This window comes from Narcine bancroftii, chromosome 11 (genome assembly GCF_036971445.1).
Source record: "Narcine bancroftii isolate sNarBan1 chromosome 11, sNarBan1.hap1, whole genome shotgun sequence".
NCBI lineage: Eukaryota > Metazoa > Chordata > Chondrichthyes > Torpediniformes > Narcinidae > Narcine > Narcine bancroftii.
The window spans coordinates 5,381,199-5,406,563 of NC_091479.1; the positions used below are offsets into that span (position 1 = coordinate 5,381,199).

The 25,365-nt window shown below is 46.5% G+C and overlaps 2 protein-coding genes across 7 annotated transcripts in view; one reads left to right on the plus strand and one right to left on the minus strand.

Moving 5' to 3' along the window:
• The window catches only part of mtmr10 (myotubularin related protein 10), a 173,634-nt gene that overhangs the window by 76,032 nt on the left and 72,237 nt on the right, over positions 1–25,365 (plus strand). The gene's annotated exons all lie outside the window — the stretch shown is intronic.
• fan1 (FANCD2 and FANCI associated nuclease 1) lies at positions 1,557–24,494 on the minus strand. 4 transcript variants are annotated; one of them, XM_069902356.1, is made up of 13 exons: positions 23,356–24,494; positions 21,704–21,844; positions 20,693–20,792; positions 19,485–19,718; positions 17,924–18,055; positions 15,813–15,921; positions 9,580–9,699; positions 8,467–8,631; positions 6,941–7,076; positions 6,751–6,854; positions 6,209–6,403; positions 4,803–4,931; positions 1,557–2,334 (listed from the first exon to the last, which is right to left on the minus strand). In XM_069902356.1, the coding sequence occupies exons 1-13, from the start codon at positions 23,597–23,599 to the stop codon at positions 2,197–2,199; spliced, it is 1,947 nt and encodes a 648-aa protein (XP_069758457.1). In that variant the 5' UTR covers positions 23,600–24,494; the 3' UTR covers positions 1,557–2,196. The 4 variants fall into 4 exon arrangements, with proteins under 4 accessions (XP_069758457.1, XP_069758456.1, XP_069758459.1 ...); XM_069902355.1 differs by having other exon boundaries at positions 20,603–20,792; XM_069902358.1 differs by lacking the exon at positions 19,485–19,718.

Below are 25,365 nucleotides of genomic sequence, written 5' to 3' on the forward strand. Positions count from 1 at the left end.
AACACATTGCATCAAGCTTTCCGCCATAACATTTTGATTCCCATCCTTCTGCCAAACTCGTTTAAACCCTAACAGCTCTTGCAAACCTTTCTGCCAGAATATTGGTCCCATTCCAGTACAGGTGTAACCCATCCTTTTGTACAGATTGTACCTCCCCAGATCTCCCAAAGCAGAAGCCCGAAACCCTGCCCTCTGCACCAATTCTGCAGCCATGCATTCATCTGCCATATCATCCTCTTCTTACCCTCACTGGTGCATGGCACAGACAGCAATCCTGAGATTACCACCCTGGAGATTCTGAATTTCAGCTTCCTTGTATTCCTCTAAGACCTCATCCTTTTTCCTATCCATGTGGTTGATACCAATCTTATACCATGACTTCCAGCTGCTCACCCTTTTGAGGATGCTGTGTGCCAGATCAGAGATGTCCCTAACCCTGGCAACAAGCCATCGAGGAGTCTTCATTGTATTGATAGAATTCTCTTGTCTGTTCCTCTTAACTATTGAATCTCTACCACTGCCTTTTTCTCTCTCCTTCTCTTCAAAAAATAGTATAGCTCAGGAATGAAATATTCAATGCAAGCGGGATGCCAAATCAAACAATGACTCTGCAGCTTGTACCTGACATTCCTCCATCCCCTTGATATTTGTGGTTTTTCATTCTATCCATCATCATCACAGCTTCTGACAGCCCGTTCACTCTTTAAAATATTTGCCCTACACGTCTCCCTTAAATTGCCTCCTTCTCATCTTAAACACGTGCACTCTTGAACATAGCGCTTTTATTCTCGGGAAAAGATTCTGAATGTCTACCAGATCAATGCTGCTCATCATCTTATTTCTATTTTCTATCAGGTTTCCCCTCCACCTCCAAAGAAAACAACTTCCAGGAGGTGCATGCCTCTACTCAAGCTGCCATTACCTTCCACTACTTCCTTTGATAAATGTAATTTAGACATACAACACTATAACAAGCCAACTGCACCCTATGAGTCTGTGCCGCCCATTTTATACCCAAATAAATTACACTGATACGTTTTGAACAGCCCCTGGGGAAAATCCATGCAGAAATGGGGAGATCATACAAACTCCTTACAGACAGCGATGGATTCGAACCCCGGTCCGGTCCCGACCGCTGGTGCTGTGAAGGTGATGCACTAACTGCAATACCATCTGTGCTGTCCATAAAGAGAATAAAACATTAGAAAAAAAATCTCGTCTCTAACACCAAGGGGCACACTTTGACCTCAACAAGACTACTCTAATCTCAAACCAGCTCCTCTCAAAACTGCTCTTGCACATCAAAAATGGGGTGTGGGATTTGAAAAGTATTTGGGACAAAGAGCAAACATCCAACACTGGATTTGGGATAAATTTGGACCTTTGTAAGAAGGAATTATTCCGTGATTGAGAGTATAGAAAAATTGGTTGTTCCCCAGGAGCAGGAACTAAAAGCAGGGTGCAGCCCATGGTCAAGGAATGTGTGTATGGGATGGTGGTGTTATGCTCCAATGTAAAAGAGCAAAGGAAGTAAAGCAATGAGCTGTATGAAGCCCTTTGGTTATAGAACTGCTGTTAATTTTTATTGAAATATTTAAGAGCTTTAATGAGTACTGCAGCCATCTCATTGAAGATACTGACTGTATATGTCTGTCCTCGTAACCATGACAAATTCTTTTTGGACCTTGATAAGTTTTATAAGGCAATACACCAATGTGCTGGAGAAGAAGCTCTGTACGTTGCACAGCATCAAAGGGGAGTAAAGTGTAACAACTGACATTTCTGGCCTGACGAAGGACCCAGGCTGAAATGTCAGTTACCCTTTACTTCCTTTGTGTGCTGCACGTCCTGCTGAGTTTCTCCAGCAACTGCAGACTGCAGAATTTCTTCCAGCTGCATGATGTGCCGTAAGCACCAACTTGCTTCACTCAAGCCTTCTGTCACAGCCACCCTGTACTCATTCTGCATATTCAATGCTAATTGTGAATTTGCAAAAGGCCATACTTAAAGCTCCAAGCAGCTAAGTCATTCAACTGTTAGCAATGCATTTTTTAAGATAATATCCTGTGTGGACTAGTCTCTTCATGAGCACCAATTTTATAAACCCTTTTCCTGAAGTTCATCAGATAATTAACAAATGTAACAGGGCTGGTGGTAAGTGCAGGAACTCCAGGACAATTCACTCTTGAACAGGGTTCAGCTGAGTTGCTGACCACGTCCTCCAACTGCACTGACGTGGCAAACTTCAACAGAAGCCCCTAGTTTCTGCAGCTGATCCAGCCAGATGGTTTGCTTGTGGGAGAGGTGGTCAGTGGGTCCCTTCACTTCTGCTAGCTGCATACCAAAAAAAAGTCAGGTAAGAAACACAAGGCCAGGAAATTATTTCATTATAACATACATTGCACCATCCAGAGACCAGTTTGGAGGACTCTATTGCCTTGACCCTGCATTCCGTCCTGACCCACCGAAGGAATGATGTCTCATACTGTTGTCTATTGACCAGTTTAGTGTACAACACAAGAATACCTCAGAGGCTGCTGGATAAACTATCTTCGCTCGGTCTCAACAACCATCTCTGCAATTGGATTTGGGACTTCTTGACCAAAAGACCGCAGTCAGGTCGGGCGGCAACATTGTTATAGCGCCAGCGACCTGGACCAGGGTTAGAATCCCGCGCTGTTTGTAAGGAGTTTGTACGTTCTCCCCGTGTCTGCGTGGTTTTTATCTGGGGGCTCTGGTTCGTAGGTCCAATGGGTGGCACCGGCCTGTTACCTTGCTATATGGCTAAATTTTAAAAAAATGAAATCCTCTTACACTGGCACAGATCAGGGCTGTACACCAGTTTGCACAGTAGTCGGCCTCATCAGCAGTATTGAGGAGTTTGCTTTTAGAGAGGAGGATGCAAGAACGGTAAAGTGAGTGTCGAGGTGGAAGAGACAAAGGAGATGGTTGTGGACTTCAGGAGGACCATTCTCCGTCACACATCATTGGTTCTGTTGTGGAGAGATCCTTCTGAGAATCAGACAAGGAGAGTTTGGCAGCACTTGGCCTGTACTCATTGAATTTAGAAGAGGGGGATCTCCTTTAAACATTTTGAATATTGAAAGGCATGGACTGAGTCAATGTAAAAAGGTTGTTTCCCATGGTGGGAGAGTCTAGGACAATTTCAGGACGACCGCTAAGAACAGAGATGCATGCGGAGGAATTTATTCAGCCAGAGGCTGGTGAATCAGGAATTTGTTGCCAGGCCAGGTCATGGGGTGTATTTAAGGCAGAAACTGACAGGTTCTTGATTAGCCAGGGCATCAAAGGTTATTGGGGTGAAGGTTGGGCTGAGTGAGAAAATGGATCAGTTCATGATTAATTGGGATGAATGGCCTTTTTCTGCTCCTATGTCTTATGGGCTGATCTAAAGGATGACCTAGCCTAGACCCACAGCACTTCCCCATTAGTCAGAAATATACAGCAACACGTATGCTTCCTAAGAAGGTTAAGGATAGCGAGACCACCACGTCCCATGTTGACAGCATTTTCTCGAAGCATGACTGAAACTATTCTGTCTGACTCCCATCATTGTGTGGGTCGGTAGCTACAAAGCATCAGACTGGAAATCAGTACAGAGAATCATTAAAATGGTTAAGAAGATCACTGGGGTCTCCCTTTCCTCTACTGATGACATTCACTGGAAGACAAGTCAGGTTTATGGTCATCTGGTTAGTCAAGTGCAACCCGACGAAACAGCGTTCTCTGGTCCTTGGTGAAAAACACGCAGACACACAATCGGACATAACACACGTACAGTCAAACAATACATATGCAGTACAAATATTCATATATACAAATAAATATTGTTTCATGAATAAGAGTCTTAGAGGGTTGGTGTGAGCAGTTTCTTTGGTCGTTCAGCATTCTAACTGCCTTGGAAAAAAGTTGTTCCTCAGCCTGGTGGTGCTGGCTCTGATCCTCCTGGATCTCTTCCCCAACGGGAGCAGCTGAAAGATGCTGTGTGCAGGGTGGAAGGGGTCGTCAGTGACTTTGCACGCCCTCTTCAGATATTTAAGTATTGTTTAAGTAGGACTCAAAGGATTAGGGAAGATTCTTTCCATTCAGCGCACAGCATCTTTTATCCACTACCATCATGGAGGTTGTACAGGACTAGCAAAATCAGGACTGCCAGGCTGCAAAATAGTTTCTTCCTACAGTATCCTATAACTGAGTAAATGATTCCAAAATATTTATATAGTGGCCAAAAGAGCCACCATAAGATTGATTGGTTTACTTACCTTGTTCGGTTGGGTACGATTTATCCTGCAGCTGTCAGAGGCGTCCCAAGTGAGTTTTAGTTGGGCGCAGCCATCTTTGTAGTTGTGAGCATGTGCAGTTCTCGGAGCCTGCTCAGTGTGTTTGGGTGTTAGAGTGCCGGTCGGTCAGATGATGCGCAGTAAGGTATGATGCAAATAGGCGTTGAGTTAGTATTAAAGATGGAGCCATAGAGAAGGGTGAGTGAAAAGCCCTTAACTTTAGTTGACTGTACTGGATGTTACACTGAATTAACAGAGCATCAGCTCAGATGTTATTTATAAATATTTCATAATCAACATTAAAGAAGATAAAGAAGTTTGTGTTAAAAAATTATTAAAATATATCTGGACGTATTGAAGCTAATTGAAAACGCATCACTAATAGGTATTTTACTTAGCCTTCAAGCAACTATTGATTGGATCGCAATATGTGTACAGTCAGATGTTAATAAATAGAGCTGTCCAGCACCGCACAAGTAAGACTCCACACTCACAACTCACCTTGTACTGGAGGCTCTTGCTGTTCCACACCACAAGGTCAGGAAGACCCCCATGGCAGTGTCTCAGGTCCTCAGCCAGAATCTTACAAATGCCACTCAGGAACAGACCACCGAGGCAGCTCACGAGGCTCTGAAACATCCCACAGACATGTTACTTTCTCAGCCAATGGACAGTGCATCCACAATCTGTCAGTACAGCCTTCACGTGAAGATTCAGACAAGGAATAATCATGAGTGAGGAAGTTAATACAGAACTGGATCCATCTCTTTCCAGCGCGATACAGTCACCTGGATTCAAGAACCATCATCATCATCATGTGGCTCGGCAGACCATTTAGTCAGTTCATCAAGTCTCCACAAGCTGATGAGACAGATATTGTCTGTTATGATTCCAAATCATAACCACTTTGTGCAAAACAGTTTTACTAACACTCCAGTTATAGCTTTTTGGTAAAGTTTTAAATTCAAGCCCATTGCCCTTGAAGCTGTCTGCCAATCAGAACATTTTCCTCTTGTCATACAACCAAAAATCTCAATTTTCTGTTTGGAGAACAACTCGTTTCTCCTCCCGAACGACGTAGCAGAAATCATTATTGGGAATCTTGCATTGCCCACTTTTGCACCATTATTTCCTTGTTAGGTGACTGAAAATGGGTGCAATACTCTGGGTGCAGCCTAACCAATGTCATCTCTCCCTGCTCTTGGATTCCATGGCTCTGTTTAAGTATCCCAGGATCCTATGCACTTTACTGAGATGCCCTTCCACCTGTTACACCAGGAACATCTGCCCTGCACTTTTCTCAACTCTCTGCATTGAGTTCAAGAGTTTTTCACTTTAGACTTCTCTGCATGAAACGTTGCGAGTCTGTTGCCATCATCCTCTTAGACACATTTTCAAGCTTTTGTGCTCTTAAATTTGGAAATGTTATCTTCAACACCCATGTTTTAATGTAGTAAAACATCATTGACCCCTGGGGAACTGCATACCACACACTCCAGTACCCAAAGCAACATAACAACACTGCTTTTAGACATTAAATCAGCTTCTTGTTCACGATCCTACCAATTCTATGGGTTTCCATTTTTGCTCACAAGCCTTGACACGTGACTTACATACGTTCTGAAAATCCATGTTGGCAGCATTCCCTTCTCCATCCCCTCATTTAAAAATCGTTGATCAAACATGATTTGCCTTCAATAGAAGCCTAACAAATGTCAATTCAAACAACATGGGTCCATTGTTTCTGGAATGTGATGTCACTGTATCATGGATGTCGTACTTGTAGGGAGGTACAATCTGGGGAATATGGCATGGAATAATAGCAAAAGGAGCAGGTCCTTTGTAAATCACAGCTACTTTCCTCCTCTGTTGCTTCTGTCACTGGGAAGGGATTAGAAACAGCATACCTGGGCCTGCTGAAGAGAACTGAAGATCTCCCAGTTAACCAATGCTGCAGATGTGCCTTTGTGATTGTTCCAAACATTGGCGATGAGTGCGTGAAGGGTCTCCGTAGAGGCATCTTGCAGGAACCTGAGCCTCGATCCAATGGGCTCCCTCCGGTGCTGATAGAAGTCGTCTGTGTACAGGTCCAGTGGATAAGTCTGGGGTCAAACATCATCACAGCCAATTCAAAACGAGAGCAAAGCACAGCTGGTTCAAATATTGTGACACAATATGGGGCTTTTGACTCAACCGGACCTAATTATTCTACACATCAGAGATAATAGGAGGAAAGCTTTGGGGAACCGGTATCCCGTCACCTTTCCTCATTCACAGGACAATTTGAAGGCCTCTTAATCTAAATGTGTAATTTGAGTATTTATCCAATTTGCTTCTGAATGTTGTTATTGAAATATTGAATCCCCAAATAACTTCCTTTGAAACTGATTAAATCAGTACACTTTCTCCTGCTCAAAAAGCCCAGAGGAATACAAAGCCAGCCAAGTACCTGAAATGGATTGCGGAAAACATCCGGGATTCCAGGCAGGAAGATGATTTCCCAGAAGAGAAGACCAAACAGTGTGAGAAATGTGGCTCCTTCACCATGGATTCCTGTTGCAGATGAAAGCAACAGATCACTACAGGCTACCCTGACATTTCATCGACTATACAAACAGGAGTGTTGCTGTGCCCATTACCCTGATCAAAGCCTTGCTGTTGGTAGTGGGCCAACGATACTGCCTCCACGGAACAGATCACTGTGGAATGAGATTCTTCCTGCATCAGAAACAAGGCATTGCCCATCCCTGGACAGCTTCTGCCTTTTATTGTCACCTGGAATGAACAACATTGTGAAATTCAGTCCTCATTCTGAATGGCCTCAGAGTGACACCACTGTCAAAGCATCAAGGAGATCTTCCCATTGCCCAGTGATCAGAGGGCACAAGAGCTGGGCAAGGGAACATGTCTAATGGTCCACCTCTCGCTTGTGCAGCACCCAACTCTCATGGGAGAGTGGCCTCAATCGGACCCAGACAGGAAGTGGCTAAGTCCTCAACGCAGTTTCTGGTTAAAGCAGCCCACCTCATCCATGCCCACCAAGTTGTCGAGCTGAACTAGTACCACTTGGTTCGTATCCATTCCTAGCCATGTACCAATCCAAACATTCTCATAGCACCTGCCTCTACCAATTCCTCTGACAACCCGTTCCACATACCCACCCCTCAGTGTGAAAAAGGCATCTCTGGCTCCTTTTAAATCTTTCCACTCTCACTTTAAATCTGTGCCCTCTAGTTTTAGGCTTCCCGACCCTGGAAAAAGGGACAGTGACCATTCACCTTATTTCTTCCCCTCATGAATTTACACACTTCTAAGTTCACTTCTCAGCCTCCAACAATCATATTCTCCGTCTCTCCATGTAACCCAAGCTCTCCAAACCCAGGGACACTCCTGTGAAACTTTTATGCAACTTCTCATCATTCTTAAAGTGCAGCACACAATACTCCAAATACAGCTGGAACAAGATGTACTATTGTGTCGGGCATGGAGACTGTCACCAATTACAATAAATGACAGGAACATGTTCCTTCATCTCACCTATGCTGGTCTGACACATCTTGAGAACAGCATGCTTGAAGGATTTCCCAAAGTTGGAGGGTGGAAAGATCCAAGAGGGCAGTGAGGAAAAAGGGGGTAGTCCATGTCCATGAAGTTGCTGTCCTTTTCCACTGTTATCTTTTCCTTAAACAAAAAGCTGTTTTCTTGTAGCAGGGGTTGACATCAAAGGGGTACTGATGGTAATGATCAGCCATGATCTAAAATGGCGGTGCTGGCCCGACGGGCCAAATGGCCTACTCCAGCTCCTATTGTCTATTAATTCCTCAAGAGATTGACAGTGATGAATGTAATCCTTAAAACACAAACAAGAGCCCACGTCCAGGGGAACACACACTGTTCCCTCTGCTGGCTGCTCAGTGATTTGCAGTTGATCTAATACCAAGAAAGAGATATGTGTAAGGGTCTGGGGGGTGGGGGGGGGGTGTGAGGAGAGAGTTGGGAACCACTGATTTCAAGGAAAGTAAGGGGTGGGTGTAATTGAGCGGCACAGTCTCTTGGGTCGGAAGGGTCTGTGACCATGCTGCACGCCTAGATTTAAAAGTAAACAGGAGTGTGATCTTTGGCCATGTGAGTTATTCTTGTGGTCATGGGTTGTCAGCTCACTCACATGTGGCACATCCTCCACTTGTATCTTGGGCAGCTCCTGAAGAAGGTGGTGCCATTTCTTGCAGCTTGGAGAGTCACGTATGCGCTGTGCCCGCTGCTGCAGGGCCAGCCGATGACCTGCGTGGACATGTATATCAGCCATCCCTTCCCGCAGAGAGTGGATTGCCTGCAGCCAAAGTCATAAACAGTGGTCAGTTCCAACAAAACAAGGAGGTAATTAAAGTCTGAATCTGTCTCCACCACAGCCAGGTTTGCTGCTTCAACCTAGTAAAGCTGACAAAGACCAGACTGCAGTTTCTCAGTGTGGGGCCTGACAAGGTAGGGATCCTGTGGATGAAACCTGTCTGGTGCAGACCGGGAAGAATGGTGCCATGAACTTACAACACTCCTCCACTGCAGAATGGCCGCCCTGCCAACAGCTCCAAATTGCCAGTAGAAAGGACTGGTGGTGACGTTTTCATTGAAGATTTATGGAGTTGGATGATGGAGATGATGTCCACATTCGGCAGACCAGATTGTGAGGGTCATGGACTCCAGGGAAGCAGAGGACTGGTGCAAGGCACCAGAGCGGGAAAATGCCTTCACCTTACCCTCCCAACCAAGGAGAAGCCTGTTATGGTGCCCTACAGGGTAAGCAAACCCAGAAGTGGACCATCACAGGGTTCAGCAGTTAAAGGCCTCACATCAGACTGCAGGATACTGTCCTGATAGGTCTCGTATCAGGACAAGGATTCATGAGGGTGCCAAGCAGGACTCCCAAAGAGCCTCAAAATTGACAGCTTATAAATCACACCTGGGTTTGGAAGCAGGGGCTGAGGGTGCTTTGGATGCCTTGATCTCAGGTTCATCACTGGAACAGACAAGAGGTCATGTGGCTACAGAGATGACTGGAGTGCAGGAGACAGTGGTAGTGGCAGGATCCATGGACACTGCAACTCTGAAAGGATTCTCTTTTACCTTGAGAGTGGCACAGGACAAGTGACACATCTGCCTTGGCAGAGCAAACCAACGAAAGATTTTTGTGTATTTCGTGTACATGACAAAAAAAACTGAGTTTTGAATCTGATGAAATGCTTTCGGGGCTTCCAAAGTAACCTTCCTTTCTCAATCTTACCTGATCCACCTGCTTCAAATGTTGATGGAGATTCATAGTCAGTCGATCCCACCAGTGGCCACGACTGTCTGGACAAAAGACGTTCTGATCCAGAAGGCTCTTCAATTCCTCCGCAGCCTCCTGATGATAAGATTTAAGGACAGTTTTTAATAGTGGGCCTTACTTATTACTTCAGCAAGACTTTTTTGATAACTTTACCCAAGGACACCAATCCCCTCCTCCTCCGTAACCAGTATAGAGCCCATGATCTCTCTGATGTTTGCCTCACTTCTATAGACTCTGTCCATCTCCTAAGTAAATAAAGATGCAAAAAAATCCATTAAAGATCTCCCCAGTTCGTTTGGCTCCACGCATGGATGACTGCCATAATCTGCAAGAGGACTAATTTTGCCCCTTGCTATCCTTTTGCTGTCAATTCCCTTGGGATTTTCCTTCACCTTGTCTGCCAAAGCAACCCCGTGCCTTCTTTTATTCCACTGAGTTCCTTCTTAAAAGTTATCAATCAGATGGGGAGAGTTTGGAACAGATGCCAGATGAGATGGATGAAGCAAGTTGAAGTAAAAATTGGACAGATCCATGGATAGGAAAGGTTTAAAAGGCCAAATGGCCTTTCAAACAGGCCATTTGGCCTGTTTCTATGACTGTTTTCTTGTATTTCTTGTTCTCGAGTACCTCGTTTGTTCCTTGCTGCTGAGAGCTGCATGCACCTCCTTCTTCCTAACCAGGGCCTACATATCTCTTGAAAACTAAAGTTCCCTGTACAAGTCATCTTATCCTTAACCCGACAAGAATACTCTCAAATTTCACCTGTGAAGGCCTCCCACTGACCAAGCACACCTTTGCTGGAAAACAACCTGTCCCAAACCACACTTGCCAGACCCATCTTGATTCCGTCCAAATTGAACTTTCTCCATTTTAGAATCTTAACCCAAAAACCAAGCCTATACTTTTCCTAATTATCTTGAAACCAATGACATTATGATCACTCGATCAAAAATGAAGGGAACAAGGGAGTTAGGGTTGAGAAAGAGGAAAATAGAAAAAAGTCAAAGATACTGTATACTGTGCAGCAAAGATAACGGAAAGGTCGGGCAGGTGAAAAGACGGGATCATTTAGTGCAGCAATGTCGGTTACAGTTGCTGATCTAATGGTTCTGTATTTAAATGCACAGAGCATTAGAAATAAAGTAGATGACCTTGTAGGATTAAAAGATGTGACATTGTGGCCATCACCAAGATGTTACTTCATGATGGAGGTGATTGGGAGCTGAATATCCAAGGCTACTCAATGTATAGTAAAGATCGGCAGATGGGTAGGCGAGGCCCTGATAGTGAGCAATGATATTAAATCACTAGAAAGTAGTAGAATCCTTGAGTTGAGTTAAGAAATGGCAAGGGTAAAAGGACCCTAATAGCAGTTATGTACAGCAGTAGGGAGATGGACTACAAGGTACAGCTGGAAATAGAAAAAGTGTGTCAGAAGGAAAATGTCAAAATAATTATGGGGGATTTTAGCATGAGAGTCAGGAGGGTCCCAAATCTCAGGAGAGAGAGTTTGTAGAATGCCAATGGGATGGCATTTTGGAGCAGCTTGTCGATCAGCCCACCAGGGGATTGGCTGTTTTGAACTGGGTGCTGTGTAATGAACCTGAGGTGATTGGAGAACTAAACGTGACAGAACACTTAGGAAGTAGTGATCATAAAATATGATTGAGTTCCTTTTCAAATTTGAAAAGAAGAAGCTGATATCAGGGTTTCAGTGAAACATATTTCAGTGAAACAAAGGAAATGACAGTGGTTTGAGAGAGGAACAGGATGGATTGGAAAAATAATCTAGATAGAGGGACGGAAGAGCAGATTTGGATGATATATTCAGGATGGATATATTCCAAGAAAAAAGAAAATTATGAATGGAAAAATGGCACAAATGTGGCTAACAAGAGATTAAGGCTAAAATAAAAGCAAAAGGGACCAAAAATTGGTGGGAAACTTTCAAAAAGTTACAGAAGTAAACTAAGAAAGTCAGTCGGAAAGAAAAGATGAATTATGAAAGGAAGATGCCAAATAACATTCAAAAGGATACTAAGGGTTTTTTTTAAAAAATTAAGAGTAAAAGAGAGACACGGGTACAGATAGGAATGATTGAAAATGATGCTGCAGAAATTATAATGGGTAACAGGAGATGGCAGAGGAACGAAATGGGTATTTTGCATCAGTCTTCACCTTGAAAGACAATCGTAATAAACCTGACAGTCAGAGGTCTCAGGAAATAGAATTAGATTCAGTCAAGATTACAAGAGAGAAAGTGCTCGGGAAGCTAAATGGCTAAGGATAGATACTTCTCTCGGACCGAATGAAGTGCACACACAGGTTCTGAAGGAGGCAGCTTTGGAGATTGTGGAAGCATTTGAAATGATTTTCCAGGAATCAATAGACTCTGACATGGTTTAGAGGATTGGAAGGTTGCAAATGCAGTTCTGCTGTTTAAGAAAGGAGGGAGGCAGAAAGAAAGAAATTAATAGGTGTGTTAATCTAACATCGATAGTTGGAAAGTTATTGGAGTCAATTCTAAGGAAAAGGTTATGAAATACCTCAAGGTGCATAGCATAATAGATCAAAGCCAGCATGGTTTCATGAAGGGAAGTTCCTCCTTGACCAACCTATTGGAATTTTTTGATGTAATCTCAAGTAGGATGGACAAGAGAGAGGCTGTAGATGTTGTGCATTTGGATTTTCAAAAGGCCTTTGATAAGAGGCTGCTTAATGAAAACCCATCGAGTTACAGGAAAGATATTAGATTGAGTGGCGCATTGGCTGATAGACAGAACACAGGGTGGGAATAAAGGGATCCTGTTCTGGTTCATTGCCAGTTACTAATGGTGTTCTGCAGGGGTCGATGTTCGGGGCCACATCTTTTTACAATGTATATTGGATTAAACTGTTTTGTAGCTAATTTTGCAGGTGACACCAAGATAGGTGGTGGAGTAGGAAGTATTGAAGAAACCAAAAGGTTACAGAGAGACTTGGACAGTTTAGGAGAGAGGGCAAAGCAACGGTAGATCATCAGTATTCATGGTCATGAACAAGTCATGAAAGTTAGTGTTTTGGGGGAGCATCATACTATAACCATCTTACGACATCACTATAAAAAACAAATTGAAATATTAATAGTGCCCGAAAAGTAAGGCAGAGTCTTTGGTTCATTGTTCATTCAGGAATCTGATGGCAGCGGGGAAGCTGTCCTTGTGCCCCTGAGTGATTGTCATTAGACTCCTGTACCTTTTCCCTGATGGTAACAGAATGGAGAGGGCCTGGCCTGGGTGGTGTGGATACATCTGTAGAGGTGTACGAGAGTCTTTGGAGACATACTAAATCTCTTCAGACTCCTCACAAAAGTGATTTAATCAACATGGAGGCTCTAGGACAGATCCTCAGAAATGTTGACACCCAGGAATTGCCACTCCTGAGCCCTCAATGAGGACTGGGTCGTGTTCCCCTGACTTGATCCTGAAGTCCACAATCATCTCCTTGGTTTTGCTGACGTTGAGCGCAAGGTTGTGGTTGTTACATCATTCAACGAGCCAATTTATCTCCCTCCTGTACCCTTCCTCATTGACATTTGTGATTCTGCCGACAACTGTGGTCATCGGCCAACTTGTAGATAGCATTGGAATTGTGCCTGACCAAACAGTCATGGGTGTATCACGAGTAGAGGAGTGGGCTAAGCATGCATTCTTGGGATGCACCTGTGTTGATGATTAGTGAGGAGGAGACATTGTTTCCAATTCATACTGACTAGGGTTTTCTGATGAGAAAGTCAAAGGTCCAATTTCAGAGGGGGGTACAGGACCCTAGAGTTTGTAGCTCTTAACCAGCTCTGAGGGAATAATGGTGTTGAAGGCCGAGCTCTAGTTGATGAAGAGCAGTTGTATGTATGAGTTGGTTTTTGACATGATCTGGAGCTGAGTGGAGAACCAGCGATAATTGTACCTATCTGTCGATAGGCGAATTGCAGTGGGTCCAGATCTTTTCTTAGGTACATATTAATTCTGACCACGATGAGATACAATATTGATAAATGTATAGTTGTACATTTTGGAAGAAGAAATAAACAGGCAGATTATTATTTAGATGGGGGGGAAAATACAAAATTCAGAAGTGTAAAGGGACTTGGAGGTCCTCGTGCAGAATATCCTAAATGTTAACCACCAGGTTGGATCTAGCAAATGCTATGTTTGGCATTCATTTCAAGAGGAATAGTGTACAAGAGTAAAGACGTATTGATGAGGCTCTATGGGGCACTGGTAAGACCTCATTTGGAGAACTGTGTGCAGTTTTGGGCTCCTTATCTTAAAAGGTTTTTACTGATCAAGAGGGCAAAGACTTAAAATTAAACGGTACGCATTTTGAACAGAGATGAAGAGAAATTTCTTTAACCAGAGGGACATGGATTTGTGGAGTTCATGGCCACATACAGCTGTGGAGGCCCGATCACTTGGGGAGTTTAAAGGAGGAGATAGATGGGTATCAAGGGAGATTGAGGAAAAGGCCAGAATATGGAACTAGATGTGAGAATGGTTTAGCTCATGGTGGAGCAGACTCAATGGGCTGAATGGCTTACAGTTCTGTTCCTTGATCTTGTGAATGTTCCCTTTGCAAGTTTCTATCCAGCCCTTTTACAATCTGGGAGTCCTAGTAAATATGTCGTAAGTTAAAATCACCCACTACCGCAACCTAGTGTTTCTTGCAAATGTCTGCAATCTCTCCACAAATGTGTTCCTCCATTTCTCACTAACAATTGAATGGTCTATAATATAGTTTATTATATAATACAATTAATTCTTCAGTTCCACCCAAATTGCCTCAGTAGATGAGCTCTCTGGTCTGTCCTGTCGTGAGCACTGCTGTGATATTGTTCCTGATGAGCAACTCCTCACACTCGTATCGAATCTAAAACAGAACCCCAAAACACTGAGCGCCGGTCCTGCCCCTCTTACTAATGGTCACAATGTCATGATTCCATGTGCTGATCCTGTCTTTCCTACAATACTCCTTGCACTGAATTAGACACAACGCAGAACAATATTACCAGCATACTCAACCTTTCAATTTCTCGCTTTGTCTGCAAACTTAACTGCATCTTTTTAAACAAGCACTATTTTCTGCTCTTGTGCTCTGGTTCCCAATTAATTGATGATCCTGTAAACTTGGTAAATTATTTTGTATTTTTTATGGATGCGATTATTATGTACTCTTGGAGAAATGCATTGTGCCTGCACACAGACATCCAGAGAAGCACCATCTCACCTGGCTGTATATGTACAGTCAAATGAGAACTCAAACTTGAATGGTGAAGGGAATCAAAAGGGTTGGCTCCAGAAAGTGCAAATTTAACCCGCAAACAAAGCACAGTGCAAATCAATCATCCCATCTGCATTTGGTCTCACCAGTGTGGAGGAGGACATGTCAATTAGGTTGGACAATGTGGAGGTAAAGGTCTGCCTCACCCACAAGGTCTTTTTGTGGCCATGGGTGGAAATGAGGGGGTTAACTCGGCCAGCACCATCACAGGCACCAGTCTTCGCTCCATGGAGGACATCTGCATGAGGCAGCGTCTGAAGAAAGCAACTTCTATCCTCAAGAACCCCACCACCCAGGCCATGCCCTCCACGCTTTGCTACCATCGGAAAAAAGGTACAGGAGCCTGAAGACAAGCATTCAGTGGCACAAGGACGGCTTCTTCCCCAATGCCATCAGATTCCTGAATGAACAATGAACCACAGACCCTGCCTCACTTTGACTTTTTCTTGAACTATATTTATTTTGCAAGGTGATGTATCTAAAGTTTTGCACTGTAATGCTGCAAAACAAAGAATTTGGTGACCTATACTTTAGACTTTCTGTGATTGCAGCAGGAAATACCAAAAGGAGTGGAAGGTTGAGCGGGGGAGGAAGCAGGTCTTGGAAAGACTGGTCCCTCCAAAAAGCAGATTGGGTTGGGAAGTTACATGCACATTTACCAACCTGATCAATTGCATTTGTTGTATTTGGTGAGTGGAATCCCAGCAAAGAATTGCCCCTCTCTTCGACCTAAATTCTACCTCATAGCATCACTGAAGCTGCTCCACTGTGGCCCTGCCTTGAGGTCATTGCATGTTGACTACTCGCCCCTGTCCCAGATCACACTGGAGCCGACCAACCCTCTGTTTTCACAACTTTGTTATTGCATTTACCTTGTACATGTGCAGCCGTTGTAGAATTTCAACTCCTCTGAAACGGATCCTCGTGTAGACCCAGCCTGCAGTGAAACATCGCAGGTACACGGGTAACTCCTGAAAGAACCTGCAATTAACCAACATTGCTCATCTGCTCAGGAATACTGTAAGCAAGCAATCAGAACCCTCTGTTTGGCCTGTGCAGCAATGTTCCATGTTCTAATTTTAGTGTCAATCTCAAACTTACTGATCATGCAACTCCATTGTTGGAAGCAAAGCACAAAATTCTGCAGACACCATGGTGCAGTCAAAACACAATATTGGAGAAACTCAGCAGGTCAGTGTCCACAAAGATACATAATCAACATTTTAGCCTTAACCCATCATCAACGTACGAGCAAAATATAGGCATGCGCCCGAAGTGGCGCAGTTAGAAAAGGGGTGAGCGCAACACTGTTACAGTGACAGTGATTGGGGCTGGGGTTTGAATCCCTCACTGTCTGTAGGGAGTTCATGGGTTCGGTTCTCCCTGTGTCTTCGTGGGTTTCCTCCCACCGTTCAAAACGTACCGGGGGTTGTAGGTTAATTGGGCAGCAGAGACTCGTGGGCCAAAATGGCCTGTTACCGTGCTGAATGTCCAAATTAAAATAAAATTAAATTTTGCTCATACCTTGATGAAGGGCTCAAGCCTGAAATGTTGGTTATGTATCTTTATCTTTGCTCAATAATGTAAATTGTTTGACCTGCTGAATTTCTCCGGCATTGTGTTTTACAAACTACATTGCTATCCAAGTCATTAACATAGATGACAAACCAGTGGACCCAGCACCAAATCACTGTGGCACACCATTGGTACAAGCCTCCCATCTTACTAACTACCTTTTACTACCACCCTCACTTCCTGCCTTTCTAAGTGAATCTTCTCCAACCACTTCCCAACCATGACAATTGCCAGATTTCTATGGGCTACCACTTTTTGAGCAAGGGGACAACACGAGTTTGTCTCTATTCATCTATTTCCTCATCTGTTGTTAATGAAGATGCAAAGATCTCCTTCAGAGCCCCAGCAATCTTCTCCCTTACTTCCCATAGATCCTGGAATAGATGCCTTAAAGCCCTGGGAATTTATTCACTTTTACCTAATCCATAGTTTCTAGCACTCTCTCATCCTCCACAATTTCCAACATTTTTCAGACATCTGCCCAAAATATACTTTTTTTAAAAACTCCCTAGTAACAAGCCGCTCCTCCCCGCAAGTCCGTGCCACCCAGTTAACCTACAACCCTCGTACATTTTTGGAAAGAGGGGGGATACCAGATCACCCGGAGAAACTCACAGTCACACAGAGAACGTACAAACTCCTTACAGATAGCACCGGAGTCCAACCAAGGTCACCGGTGCTGAAAGAGCATTCCACTATCCACTACACTTACTGTGCCGTCCTGAGAGGAATTAGTCAACCCTTTCCCCCTCCCCCCCTTTCTTCTTCTCTCTGTCACTTTTCCCCCAGCTATGTCTCTTTCTCTCTTCCCATTTCCCTCTGTTTACTTTCACAGGGTTAAAATCAAATCTCACTTCTCCTCTTATCATATCCAATTAACACCTTTTGTTGGTCTGGACTCCTCCCCCAGCCAGTCTTTCAACTTTATCTTATGCCTTCCTGTTCTTTGCTTATTACTTGAAAAAGGGCGCAGGCCTGAAACATTGATAATATATCTTTATTTCCTATGGACGCTGCAAGACTAGCTGAGTTCCTCCAGCATTTTCTGTGTGTTATCCCATTCCATTACTCTCATATTCTTTCTTTGGGACATGGAAAGCTTCTTTAAAAAGCAGGAAGCTAAGCAAGTCAAATCTGTCCTGTGGAATTAATGAATGGACCTTCCTACATAGAAAGCAAAATGCTGTCATTTGGAATCAGTCCTCCAACCATCTCCAGAAAAAAAAGAGCAAGTGCTTCCCTTCTCTGCGATGCTGGGCCCACAGTCACTTTTAATTGATTAATAAGATGCTTCAATTGCATGGCCCCACAGGATCTCTCACTGCCAGTACAGGGCAGAGAAATGCGGGTGTCAAGTTGAAATGCATGTAGAGATACTGGGCACAAATGTGTGGTGCTCTCCCATTACCTGATGTCACTGCTGTTCTCCACACAATTCCAGGTCTTTCTGGCAGCTTTACAAATGTGAAGAGCATCTTCCCAGGCCTTGTTGGCCATTGCTGTTCCCACCTCAGTTAGTGTGTGACAAGCCGCTTCATACCTGTCATACAACACAATCGCCGACAGTGAACATGGAAACTCTTGGAGTCATTCATATTATCCTGTTGAATTAGCACAACTCGTGTTGAGAAATGGCAACTACTGTCTCCAAAGGGTCCAAAAGCTTAGAAGCCCAGCTCTCTTAAACCTACAATGAAGCAATTAAAGAAACCCGAGTTTTTCCCAAACATTATCATATACATGGTCAAACCAAAATGTACACCAATAATCTTGAATAAAATCTGGAATGTGCACTTAAAACACACATGAATTGTTTGATTACAAATTTAAAACTAGACCACAAGGCCAAATAAAGGAAAGTGTCTTTGGACCAAACATTATGGAGGGCTGGCTCTTTATATACAGCAAGTTAGCAACCCTCTCTGATAGCAAATTCCTTGTGTTCATCACCACTGAAGACATCTCTCCTCATCTCAGTCCTGTTCCATCCATTTCAAAATTATTACATCTCCACCAATCTGCTTAGTGGAGACCCCTAACTTTTGATCCTAATGGAGAAATTAATCATAGAACGGTGCAGCATGGGCAGAGACCCTCCACGTCTGGGCTGAACATGTGAATATCAAACTAAAAATCTGCTGCCTGCACCTGAAAAATATCCCTCTACCTCCTTCACATCCAAGTGTTTGCGTCTTAAACACTACTATCATGGGCGGCACGGCTGGTGTAGCTGTTAGCGCAATACATTTACAGCGCTAGTGATCGGGACCAGGGTTCGAATCCCGCGCTGTCTGTTCTCCCCATATCCGCGTGGGTTTCCCCTGGGGGGTTCCAGTTTCTTCCCATCATTCTAAACATACCAGGGTGTAGGTACATTTGGGTGTAATTGGGGGGCATGGACTCATGGGCCAAAAGGGCCTGTTACCGTGCTATGTGTCAAAAATAATGAACAGAGGGGCCTTTGGGTTCAAATCAAAATATCAAGTTTGCTGCGCAGGTTGCTAGGATACTAAAGAGGGCCTATGGTAGGCTGCACTACATGAGTCAGGGGGTTGAGTTCAGGAGTTGAGAGGTCATGTTGCAGCTCCACAAATCTCTGGTGAGACCACACATGGAATATTGTGTTCAGTTCTGGTCACCTCATTACAGAAAGAATATGGAAGCTATGGAGAGGGAACAGAGGAGATTGTGGCACACCACCCATTATTGGCCATACTCTTGCTTCTCCCCAATGCATAAAACATCAATGAAATGTTTTTTTGATCCTAAGTTCAGGAGGCAATTTAAAAATATGGTACTCGCTCTTCATTTGTGTAACAAGCAGCGTAATGATTCCAAGGAACTCCGCCACCTACAATTCCAATTATCAGCCCATAAAGTAATTGGTAAAGACAGGGTTCCTGTACCACCTGACTGTCAATCCCAAGGATTTTCTTCGAGTTCTTGATAAGATTAGAATGCGCCATTACCGAAGCAAGTCATCTCTGTGCCGGAAGATTCTCACTTTCCTGAGGGTGGTGTAGCTGGGGAAGGTGACCTGCCCCATGTTGACCATGAGTGTTGTGCACAGTTGGTTCTGACCAGCACAAGATGCAGCTTCATCATCCATCGACTCCGTCAGAGAGAAAAGTAGCAACATCCTTGAGAACACAGCACGAGCAACTGCAGCCAATCTCACACACTGCCCGACCATCTCCTTCACCCTGACAAAATTAAAGTCCCAGAATTAAAGAACGAGTACCACTGACACCAGCCCCCAACCCTGACCCATGAGGGTGCTCTTCCATGCAACCCTCCTCATGTCCAACAGCCCAACCTTGAACCAACAGTTTCCCACAAATGCCGAGGCAGCTAATTGGCTGCAGCTTTCTTCAAGCGAGGAAGGCCCTGGTTCTGCTGCTGTGAGTGTTGGCTGATCATTTCAGGACATGTTCCCACAGGCTCAACACGTCTCATCTCCACTCTGTCAACTGGGAGACAAAGATCAAAGCACAATGCTCTACCACGTATGTTGCAGTTATCCTTCACACAACACCGAGATGCACGGTTAGGGTGGAGCACGGTTAGCATAGAGGGCGGCAGGTGGTCAGCGCCATGCTCTTACAGTGCCAGTGTCCCGGGTTTGAATCCAGCTCTATCTGTAAAGTGTTTGTACATTCTCCCTATGTTTGCATGGGTTTTCCCCAGGGGCTCTGGTTTCCTCCCACCCTTTAACAATGTACTGGGGGTGTAGGTCAATTGGGTGTAATTGGATGACACAGGCTTGTGGGCTGAAAGGGCCTGTTGCCATGATGTATGGCAAATTTTTAATTCACCCCAGCAGAGCAGAAGTTAGAATGAGTGACAACTTTAAGGGCTGCCCAGAAAGAGCAAATGCTGCAACTTCCAGGCTTCCAATCCTTGCCACCCCGTCAGCAGTAACAATACAGAGAACACCAGTGCCATCACACCAAACTCACATGCCCAGCTGAATTCAACAAGAGGCTCAATCACAGGAACCTTTCACAAGTTCCCCATCACAACTCCTGGGGAGCATCTTTTCCCCACCTCTTTCACCTCCCCCTGAGGTAACTGTGCATTAGAGCACCTGTTAAGGATGGTAAGCCCAGGACTCTGATTCAAGCTGAAAACTGACTGTTGCTTGGACAAATGTAGCAAAGACCTGACGATCTCCAACCTCAGACCCTGATGTTGCAAATGAAAGTGTTTGGCCAACAGTTTGAGCTCGGGAGCCGACAGCAGATCCACAGCATCAGAGATATCATGCAGCTCAGCCCCTGCAGAAGGGAAAAGACATTGTTAGAAATAACATTTGATAACTGGTGACAGAGAGAGTGGTCCCGTGTAATCCCAGACAAGACATTAACAGTGTGACAGGTTTACAATGCATTGGATCAATTGGACCAAAGGCATGACCCTTCAGTGAGCTACAATGTGGAGTACATCGCAGAGACTGGGCGCAGACTGGGAGATCACTTCATTGAGCACCTCAGCTCCCTCCGCCGCAATAGTGTGGATCTCGCAGTGACCACCCATTTTTATTCCCCGTCCCATTCTCTTGCTGACATGTCCATCCATGGTCTCATGTACTGCCAGACTGAGACCACCAGAAAATTGGAGGAACAACACCTCATCTTCTGATTGTGCCCCCTCCAACCAGATGACATTAACATCAACTTCTCTGGTTTCCATCAGACACCATCCCCCTGTCATCTTCATCCCAGTCTCTTTTTCTCTTGTTCTCTCTCTCTCTCTCTCTCTCCACCCCCAGCCCCCCTCCCCCTTTACCCTGTCTCCTTTCACAGAGCCAAAATCAATTCTCACTTTCCTCTTATCACATCCAATTTGTTTGGTCTGGACACTTTGATCCCCCTCCTCATTCTTCCACCTTTCTCTCTCAGTCTTTATTGAGATGCCTGAGAAATGCCATTTCTTTGTGTGTTTTACTGGGGAGTAGGCACAGTTATGTACAGACAATTACCAAGCTACCTTCAGAGATGACCTAAGAAAATTTCCTAAAGAGGATGGCCACCTAACTCCAACTGGGGCCAAGGCAGATATGAGTGGATAGAATGCCTGAGCAAATTAGAGCAATGAGTTGAAGACATTTTAAGACAAAAGGACTCTAAATTCAGTAAAAACAACTTCTTGGTTAACACGGGGCTTCTGCTACTCAGGAGGAACTTACCTGTCTGAACTAAGCCAGCAAGGGCCAGCTCATCAACAATAGGTCCCAGATCCGAGGCGATCTCCATATAATTCAATCTGTTCACCTTCAGCCAATTCAGTTTCCGTTGGAAAAGTCGGACATAGAGTTTTTGTCCAGCAGCTGAATACAAGAGAGAGCAGTGGTTACTGAGAAAAGAACGAGCAACAAATCTAGTCAAGAAGTCCACAAAAATCAGGATATAAGAAAATGGCAGAGAAACTAAAATATGTTGACTGATTTCAGAGACAACAAAAACTCACAAGAAATATCAAATCTCCAGTTTCAGTGCAAATAAGGAAATAAAAGTTGTTAAATGCGGTTAATGAGGTTGAAAACTGATGAATGCCAAAGGCCTGATGATTTTGCATCAACAGGAAGTTTAAATGATCATTCCAGGGAGATGGGGTGCAGAGCACCAAAGCGGAAAATAGTCATGTTCTGAGTTGAGATCAGAGCATGTCAGCACATTGTGGCCATGAGGGCACATTGGAGGGGGGGGGGGTAATGTCGTTCTGTTGTTTCAGATATGATAAAGAAGAAGGGATGAATGGGAGAGCAGTGGCATTGCTCGTCAGGGAAAATGTCAAAAGCAGTGCTCAGACAGGTCAGAGGGCTCATCTAGTGAGGCGGGTGGAAGTGAGAAATGAGAAAGGATACTTGAATAGGATTGGAGGAGATAGCAGACAATTGCATCAACAGTGTTCAGGAAAGATTCCTAAATCGATATCGCAACCAGAGAGTACAATACAGATCTTCTGTTGGGTGATCCAAGAGTTTGTTGCTGTCAGAAAGGGAGCTGGAGTAAGAGAGTACAGGCCTGTAAAACTTGCTGAGAAGTCGGAACAATAAATTCTGATTCTGCATTGAGGAGAAAGAAACATTTTGAATGTTGAAAAGTCTGGAGAAAGATTTGTTTCCCACATTGGGGAGAGTCTAAGACGAGGGGGCACCCGCTCAGAACCAGAGAGAGGGGGGGGATTTGTTGCCACTGGCGGGTGTATTTAAGGCAGAGATTGATTGATTCTTGATGAACCAGGGCATGAAAGGCCCGGGCAGTGGGGCTGAGTGGAGGGTGGGGCTGAGTGGAGGGTGGGGCTGAGTGGAGGGGTGGGGCTGAGTGGAGGGGTGGGGCTGAGTGGAGGGTGGGGCTGAGTGGAGGGTGGGGCTGAGTGGAGGGGTGGGGCTGAGTGGAGGGTGGGGCTGAGTGGAGGGGTGGGGCTGAGTGGAGGGTGGGGCTGAGTGGAGGGGTGGGGCTGAGTGGAGGGTGGGGCTGAGTGGAGGGTGGGGCTGAGTGGAGGGGTGGGGCTGAGTGGAGGGTGGGGCTGAGTGGAGGGTGGGGCTGAGTGGAGGGGTGGGGCTGAGTGGAGGGTGGGGCTGAGTGGAGGGGTGGGGCTGAGTGGAGGGTGGGGCTGAGTGGAGGGTGGGGCTGAGTGGAGGGGTGGGGCTGAGTGGAGGGTGGGGCTGAGTGGAGGGTGGGGCTGAGTGGAGGGGTGGGGCTGAGTGGAGGGTGGGGCTGAGTGGAGGGTGGGGCTGAGTGGAGGGGTGGGGCTGAGTGGAGGGTGGGGCTGAGTGGGGGGTGGGGCTGTGGGGAGTGGGGGGGTGGGATCGGCGCTGCATCTCAGCCACCGGACCGGAGAGCTGGCGGAACGTGCGGATCCAATGGCCGTCCTCCTGGTTCAGCAGCTCGGCGTCCGGGCCCCGCAACACCGCATCCAGCACCGTCAGGAAGTTGGTCAGGTAGTAAGGCGGCGGGGACCCGCTGACGGCACCCAGGGCCGCATCCGGGGCCTCTCCTCCGGACACTGCCGGCTCGCCTGGTCTTGGGCGCCGGAGCCACGAGCGACCTCCTCGTCTCTGCCGCTCCGGCCGCGGCATCGCAGCGACGGCCCACGGGCCACCAATCACGTGGCGCCCAGCCCTGCCGCCCGCGCTCTCCACCAATCAGCGTTTCACTCTGCCGCCGAGCTCCAGCAACCCATCATCGTCGGGCGCGCGAGGCGAGCCGCTTCCGGTTCGCGAGCCTGAGGGCGCTGTCTCCCTGTGGACAAGAGGTGGCGCTGCGGGCGGCGACGGAGCCGGAGCGGTTCCTCGCGAGGAAATGAAGTCCCGCTGAGCGTGTCCTTTTCCTCGTGGCCTCCCAGCGCTGCGCACGATGGCGCCGCTGCCCCGGCTGGCGAAGGCCGCCTCCTGTCACTCCCTGACCGTCCTGTCAAACATCTTCGTCCTTGTCAACGTGAAGCGGGAACGTCTGCGACCGCTGCGCTTGGAGAGGAACAGGACGCTGGAGAAACCCCGGAGGTCAGTGGCCTTGAGAAAGCAAAATAAAGCTGAAGAACCAGCGTTTCGGGCTTCGGCCCTTCGAGGGATGAAAAAATGAGGGTCAACCTTTGGAATCTGTGCCTGACTCCCAGACCCAGGTCTGACAACGGCATCATGTCGCGAATGCAACCTCCTTCACAAATGGTGAGAGATGGTATGAGATTTATGCTCAGACCTGGGTCTCCTTGATCACAAACTCAGCAATTAGGAAAACAAGGAGCTGCTCTTATTCTCGTGCAATTGGACAAGGCAAGTGTGCAATTGAGGTTGGAATCTGTCCTTCAAAATAGTCTGTTTGCAAGGACTCCCAGAGCTGGGATTCCCACCCACGTCCCGAAAGTGCAAAGCCGGCGGAGGGGGAGGATCTGCAGACCAGCCTTGGCTGGTTTCCACAGTGAGACCCTCCGCTCAAATCGTGCTCCTTGGAGGCGCTTTCATGTGAGCGGCCAATGGTTTCACTTGCGGGGAAACTGGCGGTTTTCAGGCGGGAGTTTGATCTCAGCCAATCAACGCAAACCGTTTCATTGTGTCACAGTTGCCGGTTATCTTGGCAGTGTGATTGTCAAAGGCCCGAGGGCCAATCAGCGTTGGGGGGTGGATCTGTAAAATGTATAAAAGCGCCCGCGGGCGGCTGCCCTACTGCTGGCTGCCCAGCCCGCGTGCGGCTGCCCAGCCCGCGTGCGGCTGCCCAGCCCGCGTGCGTTCGATCGTTCGCCCCTGTGCGTTCGACCGTTCGCCCGTGTGCGGCTGCCCAGCCCGCGTGCGTTCGATCGTTCGCCCCTGTGCGTTCGACCGTTCGCCCGTGTGCGGCTGCCCAGCCCGCGTGCGTTCGATCGTTCGCCCCTGTGCGTTCGACCGTTCGCCCGTGTGCGGCTGCCCAGCCCGCGTGCGTTCGATCGTTCGCCCCTGTGCGTTCGACCGTTCGCCCGTGTGCGGCTGCCCAGCCCGCGTGCGTTCGATCGTTCGCCCCTGTGCGTTCGACCGTTCGCCCGTGTGCGGCTGCCCAGCCCGCGTGCGTTCGATCGTTCGCCCCTGTGCGTTCGACCGTTCGCCCGTGTGCGGCTGCCCAGCCCGCGTGCGTTCGATCGTTCGCCCCTGTGCGTTCGACCGTTCGCCCGTGTGCGGCTGCCCAGCCCGCGTGCGTTCGATCGTTCGCCCCTGTGCGTTCGACCGTTCGCCCGTGTGCGGCTGCCCAGCCCGCGTGCGTTCGATCGTTCGCCCCTGTGCGTTCGACCGTTCGCCCGTGTGCGGCTGCCCAGCCCGCGTGCGTTCGATCGTTCGCCCCTGTGCGTTCGACCGTTCGCCCGTGTGCGGCTGCCCAG